General features: G+C 44.0%; 1 protein-coding gene across 10 annotated transcripts in view; it reads right to left on the bottom strand.

Annotated features, from left to right (window-relative positions):
- Positions 1 to 25,472, bottom strand: part of dst (dystonin) — a 666,855-nt gene that overhangs the window by 193,696 nt on the left and 447,687 nt on the right. For all 10 annotated transcript variants that reach the window (XM_068020163.1, XM_068020162.1, XM_068020167.1 and 7 more), the window contains 3 exons: positions 16,725 to 16,924; positions 7,178 to 7,673; positions 4,310 to 5,781 (listed from right to left, as the gene is read on the bottom strand). In XM_068020163.1, coding sequence (XP_067876264.1) covers positions 4,310 to 5,781; positions 7,178 to 7,673; positions 16,725 to 16,924 — 2,168 coding nt within the window. The remainder of the gene's footprint in view (positions 1 to 4,309; positions 5,782 to 7,177; positions 7,674 to 16,724; positions 16,925 to 25,472) is intronic.

Here is a 25,472-nt window from a genome sequence, read left to right as displayed (position 1 = left end):
TGTGGGAGCTTGCTGTGCACAAATTGGCAGCAGCACTTCCTAAATTACAACAGTGACTACACTTCAAAAGTACGTCATTGGCTGTAAAGCACTTTGGGGCATCCTGAGGTTATTAAAGGCGCTAAATAAATGCAAGCTTTTCTTTTCTTTTGCTGTAGGTTCGGGAGGGTTTCAACCCATGATCTTCGAACTTGGGCATGAGTGCTACCATTGAGCAAAGCTAGCACTAGGCGCAAGGTGAAGTCCAACTGCACTGCAGCCTCACAGCTCCAGCGACCCGGATTTGGTTCTGGGTACTGCCTGTGCGGAGTTTGAAAGCTCTCCCTGTGACCACGTGGGTTTCCGCCGGGTGCTCCAGTTTCCTCCCACAGCCAAAGACTTGCAGGTTGGTAGGTAAATTGATCATTGTAAATTGCCCCCAGTGTAGGTAGGTGGTAGGAGAATGGTGGGGATGTGGTAGGAATATGGGATTAATGTAGGATTAGTATAAATGGGTGGTTGTTGGTCAGCACAGACTCGGTGGGCCGAAGGGCCTGTTTCAATGCTGTATCTCTCTATGACTCTAAGATTCAAGGTCTACTGGAGAGCCAATTTGGCAGGATTCATCTTTGAGGTTCAGACCTGCAAAGTGATCTGGGGATCTACTTGGTCCATCAATAAATGTGACCATTTTCCTTCCATTTTGAAAGCATTCCAGGGTCTTCAGTATCATTCTACAGATTTGGAAGATACAGGGAAGGGGATTTTATTCCCATGATTTTTCTGTACTCCCGAGCAGCAATTCCTGCACCTTCACACACTAACCAAGCAACAATTCCAGGGAGATTTAGTTCAGAGACTGTTAAGTAAAAAGGACTCTGGACACCCAAAAAAATCAGGGTCCACAAGCTTAAAAACCTGATGATATTCCCTCTACCTTTGTTTCTGCTAGTATCAGGTGCATTGGTGATGTACAAATACTTGAGGCAGTCAGCTGCCACAACTTGCAGAGAATTTACAGCACACTGGTCTATGCCAGCACTCATATTCCACACGAGCCACATCCCACTCGAATGACCTCTTCCCACCCTGTCCCCATATCACTCTACTCTCTTCTCCATTTCTGCATCATGCCATCAAGCCTCCCTTAAATGTTTCAATGCTTTATGTTTCATCCACTCCATGTGGCAATGAGCTCCACATTTTCAGCATTCTCTAGGTAAAGAAATTCCTCCGAAATACTTTATTTGATGTTAGTAGCCATAAACTTAAGCTGGCCACTAATAGCATGTCTGACCCATTGTATTGGAAGCTCTTTGATCTCTTTCTGGGTACAGAAATAAAGGGGGACATCAAAGCCAGCAGTCTGGCTTTTTACAAAGTACAACATTGTGTTTACAGCACAGAAATAAGCCATTCGATCAGTGTTTATGCTCCACACAAGCCTCCTCCCACCCTACCTCATTTCATCTCAACATACCCTTCTATTCCTTTCTCCCTCAATATAGTAGGCTGTTAGGTTAATTGCATCCTGGGTGGGCTTGAACCACCAACCCTTCGGTTAACAGACCCACTACACCAAAGAAAGAGAATTCTTCATCCTGTCCTCACTGCCTAGATGAAAACTTTCTTTTTTAATCCTTTCGCAGGTTTAATTTAGATGGGCACTGTGTCTGTCAGGCTGGAGAGTCAAGTGATAGAGTAACGGGGTGACAGGTTTTGGTCACTGAGAAAGATCACAGTCATCTGAAGGAAAAGCAAAAGGATCTGGCAATGATCAGAGACAAAATTGATGGAACTAGAACTGAGGTAGGCACCAGTGGGTAGATACTGAGTCACAAATTAGTATTGAACCATCAAATGTTAATGATAATTAAGCATTAAAACTTACCCAGACTATTTTTAAAGATGGAACTTTTGAAGAGACTTTTACAGAGCTGTTATTATATTGATTAACATATGAAAATTACTGGTCAGGAAAATTAACCTCTTCCGATGTACAAAACAACAATTAAACCTGAAGTAAAAGGGTCTGGATAATGTCCCCTTGATGCTTTTGTGGGTACTAACACTAGAGTCATAGAGTCATTTATGGCACAGGAGGAGGCCATTTGGCCCATCGAGTCCATGCCGGTTCTCCTTGAAGCAATCCAGTCAGTCCCACTCGATCCCCTGTAAGCTTATTTCCTTCAAGTACCCACCCAATTTCCTTTGGAAATCATTGACTGTCTCCGCCTCCACCACCCTCGTGGGCAGTGAGTTCCAGGTCATTACCACCCTCTGCGTAAAAAAAGTTCTTCCTCACATCCCCCGTGTATCTCTTGCCCAAAACCTTAAATCTGTGTCCCCTAGTCCTTGTACCATCAGTTACTGGGAACAGTTTTTCCTTGTCTAATTTATATAAGCCTGTCATTATCTTTTAGAGCTCTAGCAAATCTCTGCTCAATTTCCCTTTGCTCCAAGGAGAACAACCTTAGCTTTGCTGTGTTAACTAAGCTATACAGACTAGAAGGCCCAAAGTTAAATGCTCCGTAAGAACATAAGAAATAGGAGTTGGAGTAGGCCATTTGGCCCTTCGAGCCTGCTCCACCATTCAGCAAGATCATGGCTAATCTTCTACTTAAACTCCACATTCCCGCATTCTCCCATATCCCTTAATTCTCTTAGTACCCAAAAATCTATCAACGACTAAGCTTCCACAGCTCTCTGGGGTAGAGAATTCAAAGATACACAATGCTTTTAAGAAATGTCTCCTCATTTCAGTCCAAAATGTCTGACCCCTTATTCTGAGACTTGTGACACTGTGCTCTAGATCCTCCCAGCACCTACCATGTCAAGTCCCTTAAGAATTTAATTTGTTTCAATTAGATTACCTTTCATTCTTCTAAACTCCAGGGAATATAGACCTAGTGTACTCAATATCTCTTCACAGGACAACCCCTCATCCCAAAAACCAGTCCCAGTGAACCTTCATTGCACTCCCTCTAGGGTAAGTACGTCCTTCCTTAAGTAAGGAGACCAAAACTGCACACCGTACTCCAGATGTGGTCTCAGCAATGTACTGTATAACTGTAGTAAGACTTCTTTAATCTTATACTGGAATCCCTTTATAACAAAAGCTAACATTCCATTTGCCTTCCTAATTGCTTGCTGTACCTACCTGTTAACTTTCTGTGATCCATGTACAGACCGGTCCCTTTGAATACAAACATTTGCCAGTTTCTCAACAATCAAAAAATATTCTGTTTTTTTTATTTTTCCTACTAAAGTGGACAACTTCACACTTCCCCACATTGTATTCCATCTGCCATGTTCTTGCCCACTCACCCAGCCTATCTATATCCCTTTGCAGCCTCCTTGCATCCTCCTCATCACTTACTTTCCCACCTAACTTTGTATCATCAGCAAACTTGGATGTGCTACACTCAGTCCCTTCATCTAAGTCATTAATATAGATTGTAAATAGCTGAGGTCCAAGTACTGATCCCAGTAGCTACCAACCTGAAAATGTCCTGGTTATTCCCCAATCCTCAACCCATGCTAAATATCTCACCTGCAATCCTGAGTCCTATTCAGCAGAGATTATGCACATGTCTGAATACATGGATAGCTTGCTGTGATGTCTTTCACGGCAGAATAGCCTCCAGGCACTCAAGGCTCACACACGAACAAGGCTTAATTAGCTGAGATAACAAGAGGACCTTAAGTGCTGTAGAATTGTATCCCCTTACATCCTCAGCCTTCAGGAAAGAAGGGGAGGAAAGTAGAGAAAATTGGGGAAGGAAGCAGGAGTGGTGTTCTTCGGAGCAGGGTGGGGTGGGGGAAGGGGAAGCTGAGAGAGATCAACTGAGCAAAATCTCAGTGACAACAAATTCCTCAAGGGACATGCTCACCAGGCAATTTCTTCTCCTCTCAATAGGAGACAGAAATCTCTATTCTGGAAACTGATGCAAATGCGGTAATTTAATTTCTCACTGAATTTGGACCTGACAGTACCCTGGCTATAGCTCACAAACGTGCAGACACTTTAGCTTCCTGTTCATCCATTAATCGTGTACAGCTTCCCTCCTGAGCTTCAGCAGGAAAAAAAGTTCCTGATTTCAAACACCACAAATCCACCCATTAACAGCGTGGAGATATCAGCGTCCAACATTAGTTGTTTGGATCCACTTAGAGCCGCAATTGTTTAGAATTATATCAGTAACAAAAAGTTGAATTTATATTACGACGTAATAAAATGTCCCAAAGTGCTATCATCCAAAATAACCCGCAATTTTGGGTAACTAATTGGCTACAAGAGCGAGGCGCAGATTGAGAAAGTCCACCATACCTTGAATGACTCCAGTTGTTGGTTGATGACATCTGTTTCCATTCCGACACTGCCCTGACTCTCCTCATGCTCCTCAGCTACTGCCACCAGCTCGCTGAACACCTTGCATCTACTGTTGAATTCCTCGACCCGAGCAAGGGTAGTTTCCACCTGCTCCCGTCTGATCGTTGCCCTGTCCAGCAGTTTATTGCACTGTTTGCTTAAAGCGTCCAAATCACGTTTCAACCCCAGTAAATCTGGAGAACTTGCTGACTCCAGCATCTTTTTGCCCTCTTTCTTTGCGCCTTCAATGCTCGTAGTCAATTCCTGAAGTTTGATGATGAACTCCTGGATGCCATCCTTCTGGACATGTAGACAGCCCAGATCCCTTCCCACGGGAGCCATACTGTCCAATTCATCGTCGAGGTCGGCAAATAAGGAAAACATCTCCCGGATGTTGTTTTGAAACTGCTCGATGCCTTGGAGCTTGGTCTCCAAGAAGGAACACCTTTCCCGCACTTGCTGACTCACTGACCCATAATCCTCCTGTAAGGTGTCAGCCTGCCGCAGGAGCAAGGTTGTGCCTGCTCCATCAGAGGTACCAGCAGCCAATCTCTGAGCAAGGCGCTTGACATTCTCCACCTGTGGCGTCAAAGCCTGAAGTGCCTTCTGCTGGGCATTCATGTTGGTCAAGCATTTGTTACTGTACGCCTGGGGCCCAAGGGCATCATGGAGCTCGAGTTGCTGCTTGGCTCCATCTAGTTGCTTCTTGGCATCTTTGAGGGAATTTTGAAACTCTTTCATGCATTTTGCCATCTCATCCAGGGAATCTATTTTGAGGCGCAGCTGTTCATTGATCAGGTCAACCTTCTGGTTGACTGAAGCCTTCTCTCTTTGGATATCAACGAGATCGGCCTGACTAGCTTCGACCAAGCAGTCAGCAGCGTTATTTAAAGATTCTAATGCCCTACGATGTTTATCCACATCATTTTGTAAAGCTTTAATGTTTTCCAATGAAGAATCAATTTCTGCGGCGTCACTGCAGACATGTACCCGAGAAGCCTTTGCTTCACATTCTTGTATCCATGGTAGCAAGTGTTCAACACATTCACTGTACTTTTGGGCCTTCTGCAAACAGTCCCTCAACTTCTCGTGTCTGGCTTCTACCTGCTTGGCTAGTTCTTCCCAGTCGGCCCTGAGGGTTCCCAGGCGACCCTGCAAGGCAGTTTTCTCGGCCCCGGGCTGCATATTCTGAAGCAGAGCCTCACCTTCTGCCAGGATCATCTCGTAGGAACCAGCTTTCTGGGCCAAGGATTTCCGAAACTCTGCCTGCTCATCGGTCAGCAAGTGCAGGCGCTCGAGTTTAGCAGATATGGGAGCTCTTTGGCTCTGCTCACTGCACTTTCCACCCATCCAGGCCTGAAATTCATCAAACATCTGCTGAAACTGCTTGGAATTAGCAAGTGCCGACTGAAGTTGATGGACTCGATTTCCTTTACCAAAACAAAATTAGGGCAGAACATTATTTTATGGCATGTATTGATTGTCCTGCCGAAATAGAAAAATACAGTGCAGGAGAAGGATCTTTGAAAGAGCCAATTAGTCACACTCCCTTACTCTCCCTCGTGGTCCTGCAATTTTTACCATTTCAAGTACTTATCCAATTTCCTTCAGAAAGTTACTGTTAAACCTGTTTCCATCACCGTTTCAGACAGCACATTCCAGATTGTAACTCACTGCAGAACAAAAATTCTCATCTCACCCCAGTTCATTAGCCAATTATCTCAAAGCTACATCCTTTGGTTATCGACCCTCCTGCCAGTGGAAACAGTTTCTCCCGATCAACTCTATCAAAACACTTGATAATTTTGAAAATCTCTATTAAATCTCTCCTTAACCTTCTCTGCTCCAAGGAGAACAGTCCCAGCTTCTCCAGTCTCTCCACAGAAATGAAGCCCCTCGGCCATGAGAACCACTTCAATAAATCGCCTCTGCACCCTCTGCAAGACCTTGGCATCCTTCCTAAAGTGCGGTGCCCAGAATTGAATACAATACTCCAAATGAGGTCCAACCAGTGTTTTATAAAGGTTTAGTATAACTTCCTTGCTTTTTACTCTGTGCCCCTGTTTAGAAATCCAAAGATCCCATATGCATTTTTAACAGCTTGATCAACCCATCAGTCCTCCTTTGAAGATTTGTGTGTATGAACCCCCAGGTCTGCTTTCCTGCATCCCCTTTAAAATTATACTTTTTAGTTTATATTGCCTGTCATATTTTCTTCCAAATGCATCAAAAATCTTGAATGTTCTTATTTTAACTCCAGTTTTATTAAGCTTCATTTTAGTCAGATTAACTGGTCATTAATCCAACATTTTGTGGTCTCAGTGCAAAATAGCTACACATTTGTCTATATGAGACCTTTTCACTTTATTAGCAATTTATTGTACACAAGCATCTCGCAATTTCTGAGATACAAGAGGTCAGTATCATTCTAAGCCCTGCGAGTGGCAACTTGCAGCATTTTTAAATAAATGTAAAAACTACAAAACATAGGGGCAATTTATAATCAGGCTCAAAGTCAACTGAAAAAAAATCTAAGAAGTTAAAACCCACCAAAATAAAATAGAAACCGCGAGAAATGCAATGTGGATCAAAAAGGATGAGAGAAATACAGATCAAGACTTCAGACATGTCCATTCATCGCTGTAGTTCAGCTTAAGGAGCACATGAACATTGTTAATACCCTTGTTCTTTCTCTGATGCTGTGCCCTTCCAGCACAAACTGTTGTAATTTCAGATTTGTAGCATTTGTGACTTTTTAATCTCATTAACCAGTTGAGCTTGAATATATTTCCTCTGTTTAGTCAATGCTCAAATTAAACCACTGACCTGCTCTTTCCTCGAGATCTCGGAATGGCTTCAAGACATTGTCCAACTGTCTGCCAAGCTCGGCCTTCAGATACTGCTCACCGACGAGTGCAGAGATCTCCTCGCAGAGCACCCGGGCCTCCTGAACACAATTCTCCTCTCGTTTCAGTTCTGACCGTATTTCACTGGCCACTTCCAGCTGGCATTTCACAGCTTCAGGCTGGGCGTCTATGGGCGGCTGGCTAGCCAGCTTAACATCCAGGGCACTCAGCTTGCCCGAGAGGTCCCGGACTAGATTCTGGTACCGGGTGCTTTTGACAATGGCCTGATCGATGAGGTCGGATCGATCAACCAGTTGCCCCGTCAAGCTGTCCCATTTTTGCGTCACGGCAGCCAGCTGATCACTCACAACGCCACAGGCAGGAGCAGGGTCATCCGATCGACTCAAGATGCCTTCAGCCGCCGTTTTCAGCTGTTCGTGTTGTGGTTTTCGAGTCTCAAACTCCTTGAGCAATATCTGGGAAAAACAGAGAGAAAAATCAACACAAAAGGAAGAAGTCATTTGAAGAACAGTGAAGTATGAAGACCAATCCCACAGTGCTAATTTCATTAAGAGATTCGAGCAATATTGAACTGCAAGGGTGAAGTTTAAGTGGTTTTATTGTTACAGTACTACCTGAACCCAAGCTTACCCCAGGTTACATGTTTGTTATTTGTAATATTATAGGGTGCCAATGCATTCACATCATCCTCCTGCATAATTCATTCACTTTCAAAATTGTGCAATAGTTCACTAAAAGTCTCCTCAAGCAGAATACATTCAACACCCCCTCCTCGAAATCAAGTAGAAATACAGATTGCCAATTATGTTTATAGCATTGATGTTAGTGCGATTTGTACAGAAACAGGCATTCGGTCCAAATCCAGAGCTCTGGAATTTTCTCCCTAAACCTCTCTCGTCTCCTCGTAAGATCCCCCTTAAAACTTCGCCCTTTGACCAAGCTTTAGTCACTTACCCTAACAGCTCATGTGGCTCGGTGTCAAATTTTGTTTAATGACAATCCTGTGAAACAACTTAATATGTTTTATCTTAAAGGTGGTGTATAAATGTATTGTTGTTTTTGGTATTTTTATTTTACTCCACACAACCCTCCTCCCACCCCTCTTCTTCTCACCCTATCTACATATCCTTCTATTCCTTTCTCCCTCATGTAGCTTAAATGTATCTTTGCTATTGGCCTCAATTACTCCCTGTGGTACAGTGTTGTAGGAAGTGGGTGGTAAATTGTGACAGAACATTTTACTGAAAATTCCTTCTAATTAAAACCTTTTTTGTTTTATTTCCAGAATATCAGAGAATTTATCAGCCTCTCCTCACCGTTCAAACCTAACTGAAACCGTGCTTGCAAATGGCAGATTTTTGTAATAACTTCCTAAGCTGTAAGAATTTCAACCCTGTGAAAAACACAATGTAAAAGAGACAGGTTGAAGGAAAGATTATTATATTTCCCTCTCTTTCTCTCCAGCCTGAGCTTTGCTCTGGTCTCTGAAATGTGCTGGAGGAGGACAAAATCCGAAAACAGCTGGCGCATTTGATGTGGTATGAATGTCGCTTTTTTAATGGTCTCCTATGGTCATGGAATGGTTAGTGTACCTTACCTAATTTTGGCAGATGCACATGATCAGTGAAAAGCTTTGGTTTTGGTGGCGTTATGACTTTACTCTTTCCAACAGTTATTGGAGACGAAGCAAGCACTTGCATTTTGGGACACCTCAAGGGGAGGTCATCGGAGATGCTGAATGTGTTGTGGTGTTGCTGTAGTTGTAGTGTAGCTAGGGCATAAAGTCTCTGAGTGTAGATAAGGTCAACTAATAACTTATTATTTACATATCTCTATTTACATTCTCCTCAAGCCTCTCAAGTTAGCATCTTTCATGCTGCTACTCTCTTCTTCCAAGGCCCATTACCATGTGACTGTTACATTATCATCACTACAGTAGGATGGGTTGCTCTCAATGTCTCCAACATTAACACTTTCAGATCCTTATACTACATTTGCCCCAAGTCTTTATCCATACATTTTCTTAAACATATATATATTCTTGACTTTATCTATTACCCTTTCTCTCCCCTACCCCCAATGTCTCTGACTTCACAGATTTAGTCTGTTGGGAGGTTTCACAACTCTCCCCGATCTCGTTCAAGTCTGAGTGGGATGATTAGTAGTCTTCCTTGTAAGTCTGGATCACCGACTTTGCTGATTTCTACTAAGGATTCCCGCATTCTGTTTTTGGCTTTCTTCATCTGGGTCTTCATAATGAATGATTGATTGTTGCTTCTGGGGAATAGGAATAATAGTCCTCCTATTTCTACGTATGTTCCCTTCTGTTACGTGCACCACATACAATCTCTGGTAGCTTTCATTTCTGCGGATTACAGTACCTTCTCTTTCTAGGTCACGTATCCATTCTCTTTGGCCTTCATTCAGTTTTGGTAAGTCTCTGGCATGAAATCGTTTGTTGTAACTTCCAGTTTGTTGCCTTCAATAAGAGTTTACCCGGTCTCTTACTCTCTCGCAGTGCCGGACATGCAATCCTGGAAGCAATTTTTTAGGCAACACAGGAAGTGGCATTCTGATCTTCCCACCCATCAGTAACTCCGAGGTGACAGTCCACACATTAACAGTGTAGATCGATAAATTAGAAGTGAGGTTGAAAGGTCTTCATTCTTCTTCAATAAGGACTTTATGGTTCTTACACCTCTTTTCGCTTCACCATTCGACTGTGGATAACGTGGTGAACTTGTGAGATGTTGAAATCCCATTCCTGTCACAAACTGTGTGAAATATTCATTTACAAACTGTGGTCCGTTGTCTGACAGTACTTCATCAGGGATACCATGTGTCACAAAGATGTCTTGTGGAACTTCTATAACTGTTTCTGTTGTTGTTGAATATAACCTTCCCATTTCTATCCACCTTGAGAAGTAATCAATGATGATTATGTAGAACTTTGTGTTGAACATGAATAAATCCATACCTAGACGTTGCCAAGATTCAATCGGAAATTGAGCAGTTAACAGAGGTTCATGCTGTTCTGATCTTTGTATTTCACAGATCTGGCAGTTCTGGATCAGATTTTCAATATTTTTGGATATTTCTAGCCACCACACTGATGATTGGGCCCTTGCTCTGCACTTCATTATTCCCATGTGGCCTTGATGTAGATGTTCTAAGATATCCAATCTAAGTGAACTGGGAATGACTCGTCTGTCATCATAAATTAGCAAATCGTCGATGATTGTGAAGTAATTTCTGTATTCATAGAAAGTTTTCATCATCTTCCCACTTGGACGTTCTTGTGGACACCCTTGTGTGGAACACTGCCTTATACGGATACATTCTTCATCGCTTTTTTGGGTGTGACGAATTTCTTGCAGTTTCTGTATACTTGCCAGCCATTATTAGGCAGTATACTGTGAATATGACTCTTTCTCATCCACAAAATTCACATCTTGTTGTGTCGGATGGTCTACCGTCTTCTTGATAGCGCATCAGCGGATATTTGCATCTTTCCTTGGATTTTTTTTTTAAAATACGGTCTCGTACGTATATCAATCCTAAATTAAATCTTTGGATTCTTGGAGGCATTTTTGCAGTATCTTTTTCATTCAACAAAGATACAAAAGGTTTATGGTCTGCCTCGACAATGACTCTCAATCCGACAATATAATCAGAAAATTTCTCACATGCCCATGAGACGGCAAGTCCTTCTTTTTCAATTACTGCATACCGTGGGCTGAGTTAATTCGGGTGCTACGCTCTGTGGCAGTGCCCTTTAAACTCAGCGGTGTGCCCGTATTCAGCGGCCACCGAGGAGCCCCCACGGGGGTTCATTTAAACAGTGAGGGCGGCCGCTGTGTCCCTGACAATGTGTCCGGCGCCACCACATAGGCGCGGTGTCATTTATAAAGGGTTTTAAGCCCTTATAATTAATTTTAATTTTGAAAGGCAAAACATAATTGACTTTTATTAAATATAAATATAAGTAATGGATGCCCTTCCCCAACACCCCCCACCCTCCATGGTCATTTCATTGCCAGAACTGACCATCAATATATTTTTTAAATACCCAAACTTCCCCCCCCAACAACCTTCAATCTTTTGCCCTTCATCCCTTTCCCACCATCGCCACATCCAATAAAAATTGATTACCCCCGCTCCTCCACCCCTCCCGCCCTGAAATTTTTATTACTTGCCTCTCCCCATGAGGGTCTTGCCTCGCTACTCCGTACGATAAGTTATTTTGAATATATTTATTGGCAATCTGCATATGGAGATGAAGGGCCCACTGCCAGACGGTGGGGGGTGGGGGGCTGCACCGAGGACCCCCCGCCGCCGGTAGTATGCAGCAGGCCCTTCTCGATGCCCTCTGGTCGAGGTGGGCCTCTCCCCGCTGAATTTTACCAGCCCCTGCGCCGCGATCTGCAGCTTCGAGGGGTCGGTAAAATTGCTCCTGGAAAAGGACTGCCTGTAACCCCGAGGAGGAGGCATCTACAGCTATCGTTGTTGGTAGTGTAGGGTTATAGTGTGCCAAGATGTCCAGTGATATGAGAATTTATTTAATCTTCTGGAATGCTTGTTCTTGGTGTGAACTCCAATTTTTGAGAAATTTTCTTAACGGTTCTGTTACCTGTGCTACATGAGGTAGAGATTTGGCTAACTGAGTCACCATTCCAAGGAATCTTTGGAGCTGCTGAACTCGAGGAGGAGTAGGGAATTCTGTAATGGCTCATGTCTTCTGTGGGTATGCCATTATACCTTTACTGCTTTCTACGTGTCCCAGGAAACGGACTGATGTCTTGGAGAATTCACACTTCTTGTTCAGTGTTATCCCTGCTTCTTGAAGTCATTGTGGAACTGCTCAAATTTTTTGGTCATGTTCCTCTACTGACTGCCCATGTATCAGCATGTCATCCATGTTACAAATAACTCTTTTGAGCCCTCTGTGATGTTAGACATAGACCTTTGGAAGATCTTTGGTGCAAAATTTATCTCAAACGGTAACCGATTGAAACAAAACCTCCCGAAAAGTGTTATAAATGCGGTTAGTAATCTTGAGGTCTCATCCAAAACCTACTATTGGCGTTGAGTTTGGTAAACATGATACTCAGACAATTTTGCCAAGCTGTCATCCATTGTGGACAATGGGTGAATTTCACACACCACTGCTTTGTTAAGCTGCATTAAATGCACACAGATACGAAGAATACCATTTTATTTTGGGACTGGAACCATAACCAACACTCCATTGGTGTTGTAACAAGAGAAGTGACTCCCATCCTGGTCATGTCTTCCAACTAATCATGAACTTGGTTCATCAATGGGTGAGGTATCTTTCTGGGTGTAAAGATACACACCGGTCTGGCATCTTCTTTAAATGTGATTCTATACTCTGTCCTGAGTCTTTCAAGACCTTGAAAAGTTTCAGATAGTCTGTTTGAAAGTGACTGTTTACCTGTGGCTGTTTGACTTCAGCAATCTTCTCGATCAGATGCAGGTCTAAGCACACTTTTCTGCTTAGGAGGGAAAATTCTTGGTTTTGCAGGACATATAGTGTTTCCCTCTATATTGGAGAGTTGCTTGAAGCTTACACTTCACTTTCAGTTGGGTCCCGCCTGGACCATGCAACTGTGTGTCTGCCAGTTGTAGGCAACGTCTCATCAATCATGGCTCCTGGTCTGACAGAACTGAGACACTAGTACTTGTGTCCAATTTGAAATTCGTTACGTTTACATAAATGTTCACCATCCAAAATTCTTGATTTGGGTCATTAATTTCTCCTAGGAAATCTCCTGGTTCCTTTTCTGCTGAGGTTGATGTACTTCATTCACCGCTCTTTCCGTGAAGGTCTTTTGCTTTGCGATTTTGAAAAAAGTGGTCTTGCTCTGGCATATTTTCCCATAATGCCCAGTCTTTTTACAGTTAAAACATTCCACTTTACTAGCAGGACATTGTTCTTGTCTGTGGGTCTTCCTGGCTCCACAGCACTGGCAGAGTTTCCCGGTGTCTTGCACCTTCTCACCTGTGTGTATTCTTTATAGATTGCCTCTCCATCTTTGGCTTCAAGAATTGTACAGTCATTGGATTTCTTCTAATCCAAGGCTTCTCTTCAGCCTGTGGAATGGCTCAGTTTTATCTTCAGACTTACGCCTGACATACAATCTGAATTGCCTTCTCAAGTGTAGGTCCTCTTTTGACTGTAAGAGATCTGATAAAGACTCATCAGCTATACCAACAACTACTTGGTCCCTTATCAGTTCCGCCTTCAATTCTCCATAGTCACATCCCTCAGCCAGAATGTACAGATCATCTATAAAAGAATCTACGGATTCACCTATCTTCTGGATTCATTGTTAAATTTTGCTCTTTCCAGAATATTGCTACTGCGCAAATTGAAATATTTGTCAAAGGCTTGTAGCTCATCCTCAAATTTATCAGAAGCCTCATTTATCCCTTGCCTCACAATCACATCATCCGCAATTGTACCCATAGAGTATAAGAGGGTACTTAATTGTTCTGTTCCTGATTTAGAATGCAGCTGGGAAACAATTTTAAATCGTAGGAATCTTGTTCTCCATAAGGACCAATTTTGTACTTGATTGGGTCCTTCCTGATTGTGGAAGCTATCAGGCATTCCAAGTTTCGAATCCATTTTGTTTTCCTAGGCATTGTTAAGCTTTTTAGGGTGCTCCCCTTTCTTTTTAAATCGTTTTGGCTTTAATGGAGGTGTTTGCGCTCTTTCTGGAGGGTTTCCCATGCTTTCTGGGGGTTCTCGCACTTTCTCTCTGCAATTTGGTCAAGAAATGGCTGCCGACTCTGCCCAACTTCCAAGTCGACCTTTTGCTCGAGATCGACCTCTCTCCCCGCTTTTCCAACCCAGTGTACCATTATCCAACAATGTCCCTTTTTAAAATTCTCTCACCCGATCCTGGATCGTTGCCTGGCACTGTGACTCAGAACCCGATCACTGGACGTGGACGGTTCGTTACAGACCACCACGCTTCTGTGGTACAGTCTGAATGCCTGCACAGCTGACTCACTGACTGTCAGCATCTTCTTCGGCTATGGTGCAGCTCTGGAGTTCTTTAGAATCCTCCAATGAGATCAGCTAGTCTCTTGGTGAAGTAAGGTGTTCTCAGTAGTTTCTGGTTGTTTTAACTGGTACCACCATATTGTGTGTTGTTGTTGTAGTAGTAGTGTAGCTAAAGCGTTATCGATAAAATCTTGAATCTAGATAAGGTCAACTAATAACTCTTATTTACATATCTCTATTTATACTCTCAGGGCCTCTCCAGCTGGCATCCTTCGTGTTGCTACTCTCTTCTTCCAAAGCCCATTACCATGTGACTGTTACATCCTCAACACTACAGTGGGAGGGGTCACTCTCACTGTCTCCAACATTAACCCTTTGGTCCTGAACACAGTTTTTCAAGTTAAGAGGAGAGAAACATGAGGCTCTTCATTGGAATAAAGAAGGGTAAGAGATCTGACAGATGTGTGAAAAATCATGAGGGTTTTTCATAAGATAAATAGGGAAAATCTATATCAACTGGTTGGTGTAGCAGTAGCTAGAACGTTGAGAGACAGAAAGGTTAGGAGAATTTTATTTTTCATACGTAGAAGGTTATAAGAATATAGGATGTTCTACCAGAAAAAATGATGGAAATGGAATTCTTAATGGATTTTTAAAAGGAAAGTGGACAAAGATTTGAAGGAGAATTTATAACGATAAGGAGAAAGGGTAGAGGAATGGAATGAAGTTGAGAGCTCTTTCAGAGAGCAACCCATGCATGATGGCTCAACACCCACCTCGTGAGCTGTAAAATTTTGTGACTCTAAACCACAACTGAAATTCAGATATTAAAAAGGCACACGCAAATACTGGTGTATCATCGCAGATAATGGGGCAACACATGAGAACATGGGATTTCTCTTGCTCACCGGGTGCAATGAGCAATTCCTGTTGACATCATAATAAACACAAGGAATGTCTCTGCTTTGGGAGGGCCCCTCGTCCGTGTAGAGAATTTACATCATTTCACCCAACAGCCAATTGAGACAGTTGTCACAGTCCTCCTGCTCATAGTACGTGGAGTAAAAAAAATGTTTGGGTATATATAAATTTGCTAAAGCTGTTGAATGGGTAAGAAGGCACTTTGCTCTATTTTTATCTCATCGCTGCTGCTGCGATCAGGTTAAAAAAAAACTTTTAAACAAGTGATATTACCTCACTGGCTGGCAAGTTAGAATCTTACAGCACAAGATGAGGCCATTCGACCCACATGCCTGTGCTGGCTCTTTGAAAGAGCTATCATAAGAACTAGGAGCAGGAGTAGGCAATTCAGCCTCTCGCGGCTGCTCCGCCATTCAATACGATCATGGCTGATCTCATCTCAGCCTCAACTCCCCATTTCTAATTAAAAATCTGTCTGTCTCCTCCTTAAATTTACCCAATGCCCTGGCATCCACCGCACACTAGGGTAGTGAATTCCACAAACTCACGACCCTTTGAGAGAAGTAATTTCTCCTCATCTCTGTTTTAAATCTGCTACCTCTTATCTTAAAACTATGACCTCTTGTTCTAGATTACCCCACCAGAGGAAACATCCTCTCTACGTCTACTATGTCAATCCCCTTAATCATCTTATATACCTCAATTAGATCTCCTCTCATTCTTCTAAACTCTAGAGAGTAAAAGCCTAAACTGCTCAATTTCTCTTCATAAGCCAAGCCCTCCATCTCTGGAATCAATCTAGTGAACGTCCTCTGAACTGCCTCTAATGCAACTACATCCTTTCTCAAGTAAGGGGACCAAAACTTTACACAATACTCCAGGTGTGGTCTCACTAATGCCTTGTACAATGGCAGCAACATTTCTCTACTTTTATACTCTAATCCTTTAGCAAATAAATGCCAAAATTCCATTTGCCTTCCTTATTACCTGCTGTACCTGCATACTGGTTTTCTGCGATTCATGCACGAGGACACCTAGATCCCTCTGCACCAAAACACTCTGAAGTTTCTCTCCATTTAGATAATAATTTGCCTTTCTATTCTTCTGACCAAAATAGATAAACTCACACTTATCCACGTTAAAATCCATCTGCCAAATTGTGGCCCATTTATCTAATCTATCCATATCCATTTGCAGATTTCTTATTTCTTTATTGCAATTTACTGTCACATCTATTTTAGTGTCATCTGCAAAGTCGGCTATAGTACCTTCTATCCCTGCATCCAAGTCATTAATATAGATTGTAAATTACTCCAACTCCCTGCTCTTTCGCTGCAGCCCTGTAAATGTTCCCCTTTGAGGGATTTTTCCAATTCTCTTTTGAAGATTGAATCTGCTTCCACCACCCTTTCAGGCAGTGCAGTCCAGATCATAACTTGTTGCATAAAAAGGAAATCTCCTCAATCTCTTCGATTTCAAGAGAAATGCTCACCCAAAACCTATCACCACTTAATAACAGTCAACAACACTAGCGGACAATGTTACTCCTTACCTGAACTTGTTGTTTTTGATTATTCAACATATGTGGATCAATAGAGAGTGGTCCAAGCACGTTCATCATTAGTTCCTTTTCAACAAGCCACTGGCTAAGCTGCACTTCTGCTGTTTCAAACTGAATGAGGAAACTGGACGACTCCTCCAACTTCTGCTGCCGTTCTACTACCGACTGGCTGACTTGTTGCCATTTTGAATCTAAACATAATATTGAAAATGCATGTTTTTAAAAACATTTCTTTGCCAACCAAATGTTTACACAACAAAGCAGAAACATCTTCAGCATGTGACACAGTTCATGTTTAATGGGTCACTGGTCTAGATGGAGGAAACTACTTGTAGAAACCAAGTGCACACACAGAACGAAAACAAGCAAGGGGAGGAAAGAGCAAGCGGGCAAGCACATGCGATGAGTGACAGACAGTGGGTTAGAGCAGGCAGATAGTGAGCAGAGAACACAGAGGGTGAACAGAGAGTAGGATAGAGAAGCAGAGAGCAGGATAGAGCACACAGAGAGTGAGTGCTGAGTGAGCAGAGAGAGAGATAGAGTAGGTGCAGAGAGTGAGCGCACAGAGTGAGCAATGAGTGGCACAGAACGCATGCAGACAGTGAGTGCAGAGTGTGGGATGGAGCACACAGGGGAAACAGAGAGTCGGGATAAATGAGGCATTTTCAGGTTGGCAAACTGTAACTAGTAGAGTGCCACAGGGATCAGAGCTGGGGCCTCAACTATTTATGATCTATATTAGAGAGTTGACTGAAGGGACCGACTGTACAAAACTCTGGTGCGGCCGCACCTGGAGTATTGCGTGCAGTTCTGGTCACCGCATTATAGGAAGGATGTGGAAGCTATGGAAAGGGTGCAGAGGAGATTTACTAGGATGTTGCCTGGTATGGAGGGAAGGTCTTACGAGGAAAGGCTGAGGGACTTGAGGTTGTTTTCGTTGGAGAGGAGGAGGAGGAGAGGTGACTTAATAGAGACATATAAGATAATCAGAGGGTTAGATAGGGTGGATAGTGAGAGTCTTTTTCCTCGGATGATGATGGCAAACACGAGGGGACATAGCTTTAAGTTGAGGGGTGATAGATATAGGACAGATGTCAGAGGTAGTTTCTTTACTCAGAGAGTAGTAGGGGCGTGGAACGCCCTGCCTGCAACAGTAGTAGACTCGCCAACTTTAAGGGCATTTAAGTGGTCATTGGATAGACATATGGATGAAAATGGAATAGTGTAGGTCAGATGGTTTCACAGGTCGGCGCAACATCGAGGGCCGAAGGGCCTGTACTGCGCTGTAATGTTCTAATGTTCTAATATTGTAGCCAAATTTGCTGACAATACAAAGATAAGTAGGATAGCAAGTTGTGAGGAGAATATAAAGAGTCTGCAAAGAGATATAGATAGGTTAACTGAGTGGGCAAAAAATTGCCAGATAGTGTATAATGTGGGAAAATGTGAGGCTGTCCACTTTGACAGGAATAGAAAAGCAGAATATTATTTAAATGGAAGGAGACTGCAGAATGCTGCAGTACAGAGCAATCTAGGTATCCTTGGACATGAATTAGGAAGGCAAATGGAATGTTGGCAGTTACTGGAAGAGCGGGGAGGAGTATAAAAGTAGGGTAGTCTTGCTACAACTGTACAGGGCATTGGTGAGACCACACCTAGAGTACTGTGTATAGTTTTTGTCATTTTATCTAAGGAGGGATATTCTTGCATTGGAGGCAGTTCAGAGAAGGTTCATTAGATTGATTCCTGGGATGAAGGGGTTGTCTTATGAGGAAAGGTTAAGCAGGTTGGGCCTACACTTATTGGAGTTTAGAAGAATGAGAGGTGATCTTATTGAAACACACACGATTCTGAGGGAGCTTGACAGGGTGGATACTGAGAGGATCGACAGGAGAGTGGAGTTGAGGCCACAATCAGATCAGGCACGTCTTATTGAATGGTGGAGCAGGCTCCTGCATGTTTTCATGTAAGAATTCTCTCCAACAGGAGCATTAGTATAGAAATGGCCAGCAGTACTCAAGTAACAGTCAGTGGCTCCCAGTCCCGAGCTGTACATTGGTCTAACTCCCGATGTCAGGTGCTGACCACAAATTAGAAAAAGATCCCATATCCCAGCCAACCTCACCACAATAGTTTATTAAGAGGTAACATGTAGGGAGAAAGCTGCACTGGTTTCAGAGATTCTCCTGTATTGCGTCAAGCTCACTTTCAGTTTAGCACACAACTGATTCACAGCAGAAAATGGAATCCCGCTCCACAGAACAGTTTCAAACCATGTCAATTTATAAGTTTCAGCATCTGGATTAGAGAGAAACCAAAGCTTTCAAAGTCCCTGAAGCTGCTGGTTACAGTTTGAGCTTACTGCATCTATAAATACTTACACCAAAATCAAGCAATGTGTATTAGCGTTTCTTAGCTGAAGTACTAAGCACGTTTAAACTTGGATTTGTGTTGCAATGCAACTGCAGAGGTGACTTGTGCAGCAAAGGACTTAATCCATAAATGTGGTCTTCTTGTCCACCATTTTGAAAAGGAGTTGACTCAATCAACGATTTCATCACACCATGCATGGAGGGAGCATGACCGACATGTGTAACCCCATCAGTCTAAAGAGCTGACAACACTTTAAGGGACCACTTCGAAGAGTGAAGGGAAGGTAAGCGTGGGTTTTGAGGTTCTGACTGCTCAGTCTAACCAGATGAAGGTCATAAAAACTGAAGGGCATAGTATTCCTGCTGAATGCTTCATAGTACATTTTTTGTCAAACTTATGGATTGCTGTCAATGTAGATCTGATAAATAAGCAAATTTCAAGAATAATGTCTGGAAACAAAAAGTGACATTAGAGCTCTTTCAGAAGGGGAGAGTGGAATGAGAGGGTAGGACCGATCAGGGATAGTGGAGGGAACTTGTACCTGGAATCGGAGGAGGTAGGGGAGGTTCTAAATGAATACTTTGCTTCAGTATTCACTAGTGAGAAGGACCTGGTCATTTGTGAGGACAGCGTGAAACAGGCTGATATGCTCGAACAAGTTGATGTTAAGAGGGAGGATGTGCTGGAAATTTTGAAAGACATGAGGACAGATAAGTCCCCGGGGCCAGACGGGATACACCCGAGGTTATTACGGAAAGCGAGGGAAGAGATTGCCGCGCCTTTGGTGATGATCTTTGCGTCCTCACTGTCCACTGGAGTAGTACCAGATGATTGGAGGGTGGCAAATGTTATTCCCTTGTTCAAGAAAGGGAATAGGGATAACCCTGGGAATTACAGACAAGTCAGTCTTACATCAGTAGTGGGCAAATTATTGGAGAGGATTCTGAGAGAGAGGATTTATGCTTATTTGGAAAAGCATAGTTTGATTAGAGACAGTCAGCACGGCTTTGTGAGGGGCAGGTCATGCCTCACAAGCCTTATTGAATTCTTTGAAGATGAAGGAAGAGCAGTGGATGTGGTGTATATGGATTTTAGCAAGGCGTTTGATAAGGTTCCCCATGGTAGGCTCATTCAGAAAGTAAGGGGGCTTGGGATACAGGGAAAGTTGGCTGTCTGGATACAGAATTGGTTGGCCCATAGAAGACAGAGGGTGGTAGTAGATGGAAAGTATTCAGCCTGGAGCTCGGTGACCAGTGGTGTTCCGCAGGGATCTGTTCTGGGACCTCTGCTCTTTGTGATTTTTATAAATGACTTGGATGAGGAAGTGGAAGGCTGGTTTAGCAAGTTTGCCGATGACACGAAGGTTGCTGGAGTTGTGGATAGTGTGGAAGGCTGCTGTAGGTTGCACGGGACATTGACAGGATGCAGAGCTGGGCTGAGAAGTGGCAGATGGAGTTCAACCTGGAAAAGTGTCAAGTGATTCATTTTGGAAGGTCGAATTTGAATGCAGAATACAGGCTTAAAGACAGGATTCTTGGTAGCGTGGAGGAACAGAGGGATCTTGGGGTCTATGTCCATCGATCCCTCAAAGTTGCCACCCAAGTTGATAGGGTTGTTAAGAAGGCGTATGGTGTGTTGGCATTCATTAACAGGGGGATTGAGTTTAAGAGCCGCGAGGTTTTGCTGCAGCTCTATAAGGCCCTGGTTCGACCACACTTGGAATATTGTGTTCAGTTCTGGTCGCCTCATTATAGGAAGGATGTGGAAGCTTTAGAGATGGTGCAGAGGAGATTTACCAGGATGCTGCCTGGATTAGAGAGCATGTCTTACGAAGAAAGGTTGATAGGGGGGGTACAAGATGATGAGAGGCATAGATAGAGTGGATAGCCAGAGACTTTTTCCCAGGGTGGAAAGGGCTATCACCAGGGGGCATAATTTTAAGGTGATTGGAGGAAGGTTTCGGGGGGGATGTCAGAGGTAGGTTCTTTACACAGAGAGTGGTGGGTGCGTGGAATGCGCTGACAGCGGTGGTAATAGAAGCAGATACATTAGGGAAATTTAAGCAACTCTTGGATAGGTACATGGATGATAGTAGTACAAAGGGTATGTAGGTAGTGTGATCTTAGAGTAGGTTAAAGGTTTGGCACAACATCGTGGGCCGAAGGGCCTGTACTGCGCTGTAATGTTCTAATGTTCTAATATTGTAGCCAAATTTGCTGACAATACAAAGATAAGTAGGATAGCAAGTTGTGAGGAGAATATAAAGAGTCTGCAAAGAGATATAGATAGGTTAACTGAGTGGGCAAAAAATTGCCAGATAGTGTATAATGTGGGAAAATGTGAGGCTGTCCACTTTGACAGGAATAGAAAAGCAGAATATTATTTAAATGGAAGGAGACTGCAGAATGCTGCAGTACAGAGCAATCTAGGTATCCTTGGACATGAATTAGGAAGGCAAATGGAATGTTGGCAGTTACTGGAAGAGCGGGGAGGAGTATAAAAGTAGGGTAGTCTTGCTACAACTGTACAGGGCATTGGTGAGACCACACCTAGAGTACTGTGTATAGTTTTTGTCATTTTATCTAAGGAGGGATATTCTTGCATTGGAGGCAGTTCAGAGAAGGTTCATTAGATTGATTCCTGGGATGAAGGGGTTGTCTTATGAGGAAAGGTTAAGCAGGTTGGGCCTACACTTATTGGAGTTTAGAAGAATGAGAGGTGATCTTATTGAAACACACACGATTCTGAGGGAGCTTGACAGGGTGGATACTGAGAGGATCGACAGGAGAGTGGAGTTGAGGCCACAATCAGATCAGGCACGTCTTATTGAATGGTGGAGCAGGCTCCTGCATGTTTTCATGTAAGAATTCTCTCCAACAGGAGCATTAGTATAGAAATGGCCAGCAGTACTCAAGTAACAGTCAGTGGCTCCCAGTCCCGAGCTGTACATTGGTCTAACTCCCGATGTCAGGTGCTGACCACAAATTAGAAAAAGATCCCATATCCCAGCCAACCTCACCACAATAGTTTATTAAGAGGTAACATGTAGGGAGAAAGCTGCACTGGTTTCAGAGATTCTCCTGTATTGCGTCAAGCTCACTTTCAGTTTAGCACACAACTGATTCACAGCAGAAAATGGAATCCCGCTCCACAGAACAGTTTCAAACCATGTCAATTTATAAGTTTCAGCATCTGGATTAGAGAGAAACCAAAGCTTTCAAAGTCCCTGAAGCTGCTGGTTACAGTTTGAGCTTACTGCATCTATAAATACTTACACCAAAATCAAGCAATGTGTATTAGCGTTTCTTAGCTGAAGTACTAAGCACGTTTAAACTTGGATTTGTGTTGCAATGCAACTGCAGAGGTGACTTGTGCAGCAAAGGACTTAATCCATAAATGTGGTCTTCTTGTCCACCATTTTGAAAAGGAGTTGACTCAATCAACGATTTCATCACACCATGCATGGAGGGAGCATGACCGACATGTGTAACCCCATCAGTCTAAAGAGCTGACAACACTTTAAGGGACCACTTCGAAGAGTGAAGGGAAGGTAAGCGTGGGTTTTGAGGTTCTGACTGCTCAGTCTAACCAGATGAAGGTCATAAAAACTGAAGGGCATAGTATTCCTGCTGAATGCTTCATAGTACATTTTTTGTCAAACTTATGGATTGCTGTCAATGTAGATCTGATAAATAAGCAAATTTCAAGAATAATGTCTGGAAACAAAAAGTGACATTAGAGCTCTTTCAGAAGGGGAGAGTGGAATGAGAGGGTAGGACCGATCAGGGATAGTGGAGGGAACTTGTACCTGGAATCGGAGGAGGTAGGGGAGGTTCTAAATGAATACTTTGCTTCAGTATTCACTAGTGAGAAGGACCTGGTCATTTGTGAGGACAGCGTGAAACAGGCTGATATGCTCGAACAAGTTGATGTTAAGAGGGAGGATGTGCTGGAAATTTTGAAAGACATGAGGACAGATAAGTCCCCGGGGCCAGACGGGATACACCCGAGGTTATTACGGAAAGCGAGGGAAGAGATTGCCGCGCCTTTGGTGATGATCTTTGCGTCCTCACTGTCCACTGGAGTAGTACCAGATGATTGGAGGGTGGCAAATGTTATTCCCTTGTTCAAGAAAGGGAATAGGGATAACCCTGGGAATTACAGACAAGTCAGTCTTACATCAGTAGTGGGCAAATTATTGGAGAGGATTCTGAGAGAGAGGATTTATGCTTATTTGGAAAAGCATAGTTTGATTAGAGACAGTCAGCACGGCTTTGTGAGGGGCAGGTCATGCCTCACAAGCCTTATTGAATTCTTTGAAGATGAAGGAAGAGCAGTGGATGTGGTGTATATGGATTTTAGCAAGGCGTTTGATAAGGTTCCCCATGGTAGGCTCATTCAGAAAGTAAGGGGGCTTGGGATACAGGGAAAGTTGGCTGTCTGGATACAGAATTGGTTGGCCCATAGAAGACAGAGGGTGGTAGTAGATGGAAAGTATTCAGCCTGGAGCTCGGTGACCAGTGGTGTTCCGCAGGGATCTGTTCTGGGACCTCTGCTCTTTGTGATTTTTATAAATGACTTGGATGAGGAAGTGGAAGGCTGGTTTAGCAAGTTTGCCGATGACACGAAGGTTGCTGGAGTTGTGGATAGTGTGGAAGGCTGCTGTAGGTTGCACGGGACATTGACAGGATGCAGAGCTGGGCTGAGAAGTGGCAGATGGAGTTCAACCTGGAAAAGTGTCAAGTGATTCATTTTGGAAGGTCGAATTTGAATGCAGAATACAGGCTTAAAGACAGGATTCTTGGTAGCGTGGAGGAACAGAGGGATCTTGGGGTCTATGTCCATCGATCCCTCAAAGTTGCCACCCAAGTTGATAGGGTTGTTAAGAAGGCGTATGGTGTGTTGGCATTCATTAACAGGGGGATTGAGTTTAAGAGCCGCGAGGTTTTGCTGCAGCTCTATAAGGCCCTGGTTCGACCACACTTGGAATATTGTGTTCAGTTCTGGTCGCCTCATTATAGGAAGGATGTGGAAGCTTTAGAGATGGTGCAGAGGAGATTTACCAGGATGCTGCCTGGATTAGAGAGCATGTCTTACGAAGAAAGGTTGATAGGGGGGGTACAAGATGATGAGAGGCATAGATAGAGTGGATAGCCAGAGACTTTTTCCCAGGGTGGAAAGGGCTATCACCAGGGGGCATAATTTTAAGGTGATTGGAGGAAGGTTTCGGGGGGGATGTCAGAGGTAGGTTCTTTACACAGAGAGTGGTGGGTGCGTGGAATGCGCTGACAGCGGTGGTAATAGAAGCAGATACATTAGGGAAATTTAAGCGACTCTTGGATAGGTACATGGATGATAGTAGTACAAAGGGTATGTAGGTAGTGTGATCTTAGAGTAGGTTAAAGGTTTGGCACAACATCGTGGGCCGAAGGGCCTGTACTGTGCTGTACTGTTCTATGTTCTATTCCTGATTAAAGAAAGGAAAAATTTTAAAATGAGCAGGGGGAACTGGTGACGAGGGGGAAAGCAGGAGCGGGAACTGGTGACGAGGGGGAAAGCAGGAGCGGGAACTGGTGACGAGGGGGAAAGCAGGAGCGGGAACTGGTGACGAGGGGGAAAGCAGGACCGGGAACTGGCGACGAGGGGGAAAGCAGCAGCGGGAACTGGTGACGAGGGGGAAAGCAGCAGCGGGAACTGGTGACGAGGGGGAAAGCAGGAGCGGGAACTGGTTACGAGGGGGAAAGCAGGAGCGGGAACTGGTGACGAGGGGGAAAGCAGGACCGGGAACTGTTGACGAGGGGGAAAGCAGGAGCGGGAACTGTTGACGAGGGGGAAAGCAGGAGCGGGAACTGGTGACGAGGGGGAAAGCAGGACCGGGAACTGGTGACGAGGGGGAAAGCAGGAGCGGGAACTGGTGACGAGGGGGAAAGCAGGAGCGGGAACTGGTGACGAGGGGGAAAGCAGGACCGGGAACTGGTGACGAGGGGGAAAGCAGGAGCGGGAACTGGTGACGAGGGGGAAAGCAGGACCGGGAACTGGTGACGAGGGGGAAAGCAGGAGCGGGAACTGACGAAGAAGGGGAAAGCAGGACCGGGAACTGGTGACGAGGGGGAAAGCAGGAGCGGGAACTGGCGACGAGGGGGAAAGCAGGAGCGGGAACTGGTGACGAGGGGGAAAGCAGGACCGGGAACTGACGAAGAAGGGGAAAGCAGTACCGGGAACTGGTGATGAGGGGGAAAGCAGGACCGGGAGCTGAAGAGGGGAAAAGTAGGACCGGGAGCTGGCGAAGAGGGGGAAAGTATGACTGGGAGCTGGCTAAGAGGGGGAAAGCAGGACCGGGAGCTGGCGAAGAGGGGGAAAGCAGGA

This window comes from Heterodontus francisci, chromosome 3 (genome assembly GCF_036365525.1).
Source record: "Heterodontus francisci isolate sHetFra1 chromosome 3, sHetFra1.hap1, whole genome shotgun sequence".
NCBI classification, from domain to species: Eukaryota; Metazoa; Chordata; class Chondrichthyes; order Heterodontiformes; family Heterodontidae; genus Heterodontus; species Heterodontus francisci.
The sequence above is the reverse complement of the archived record's forward strand: the minus strand, read 5'-3'. Positions and strand labels throughout refer to the sequence as shown.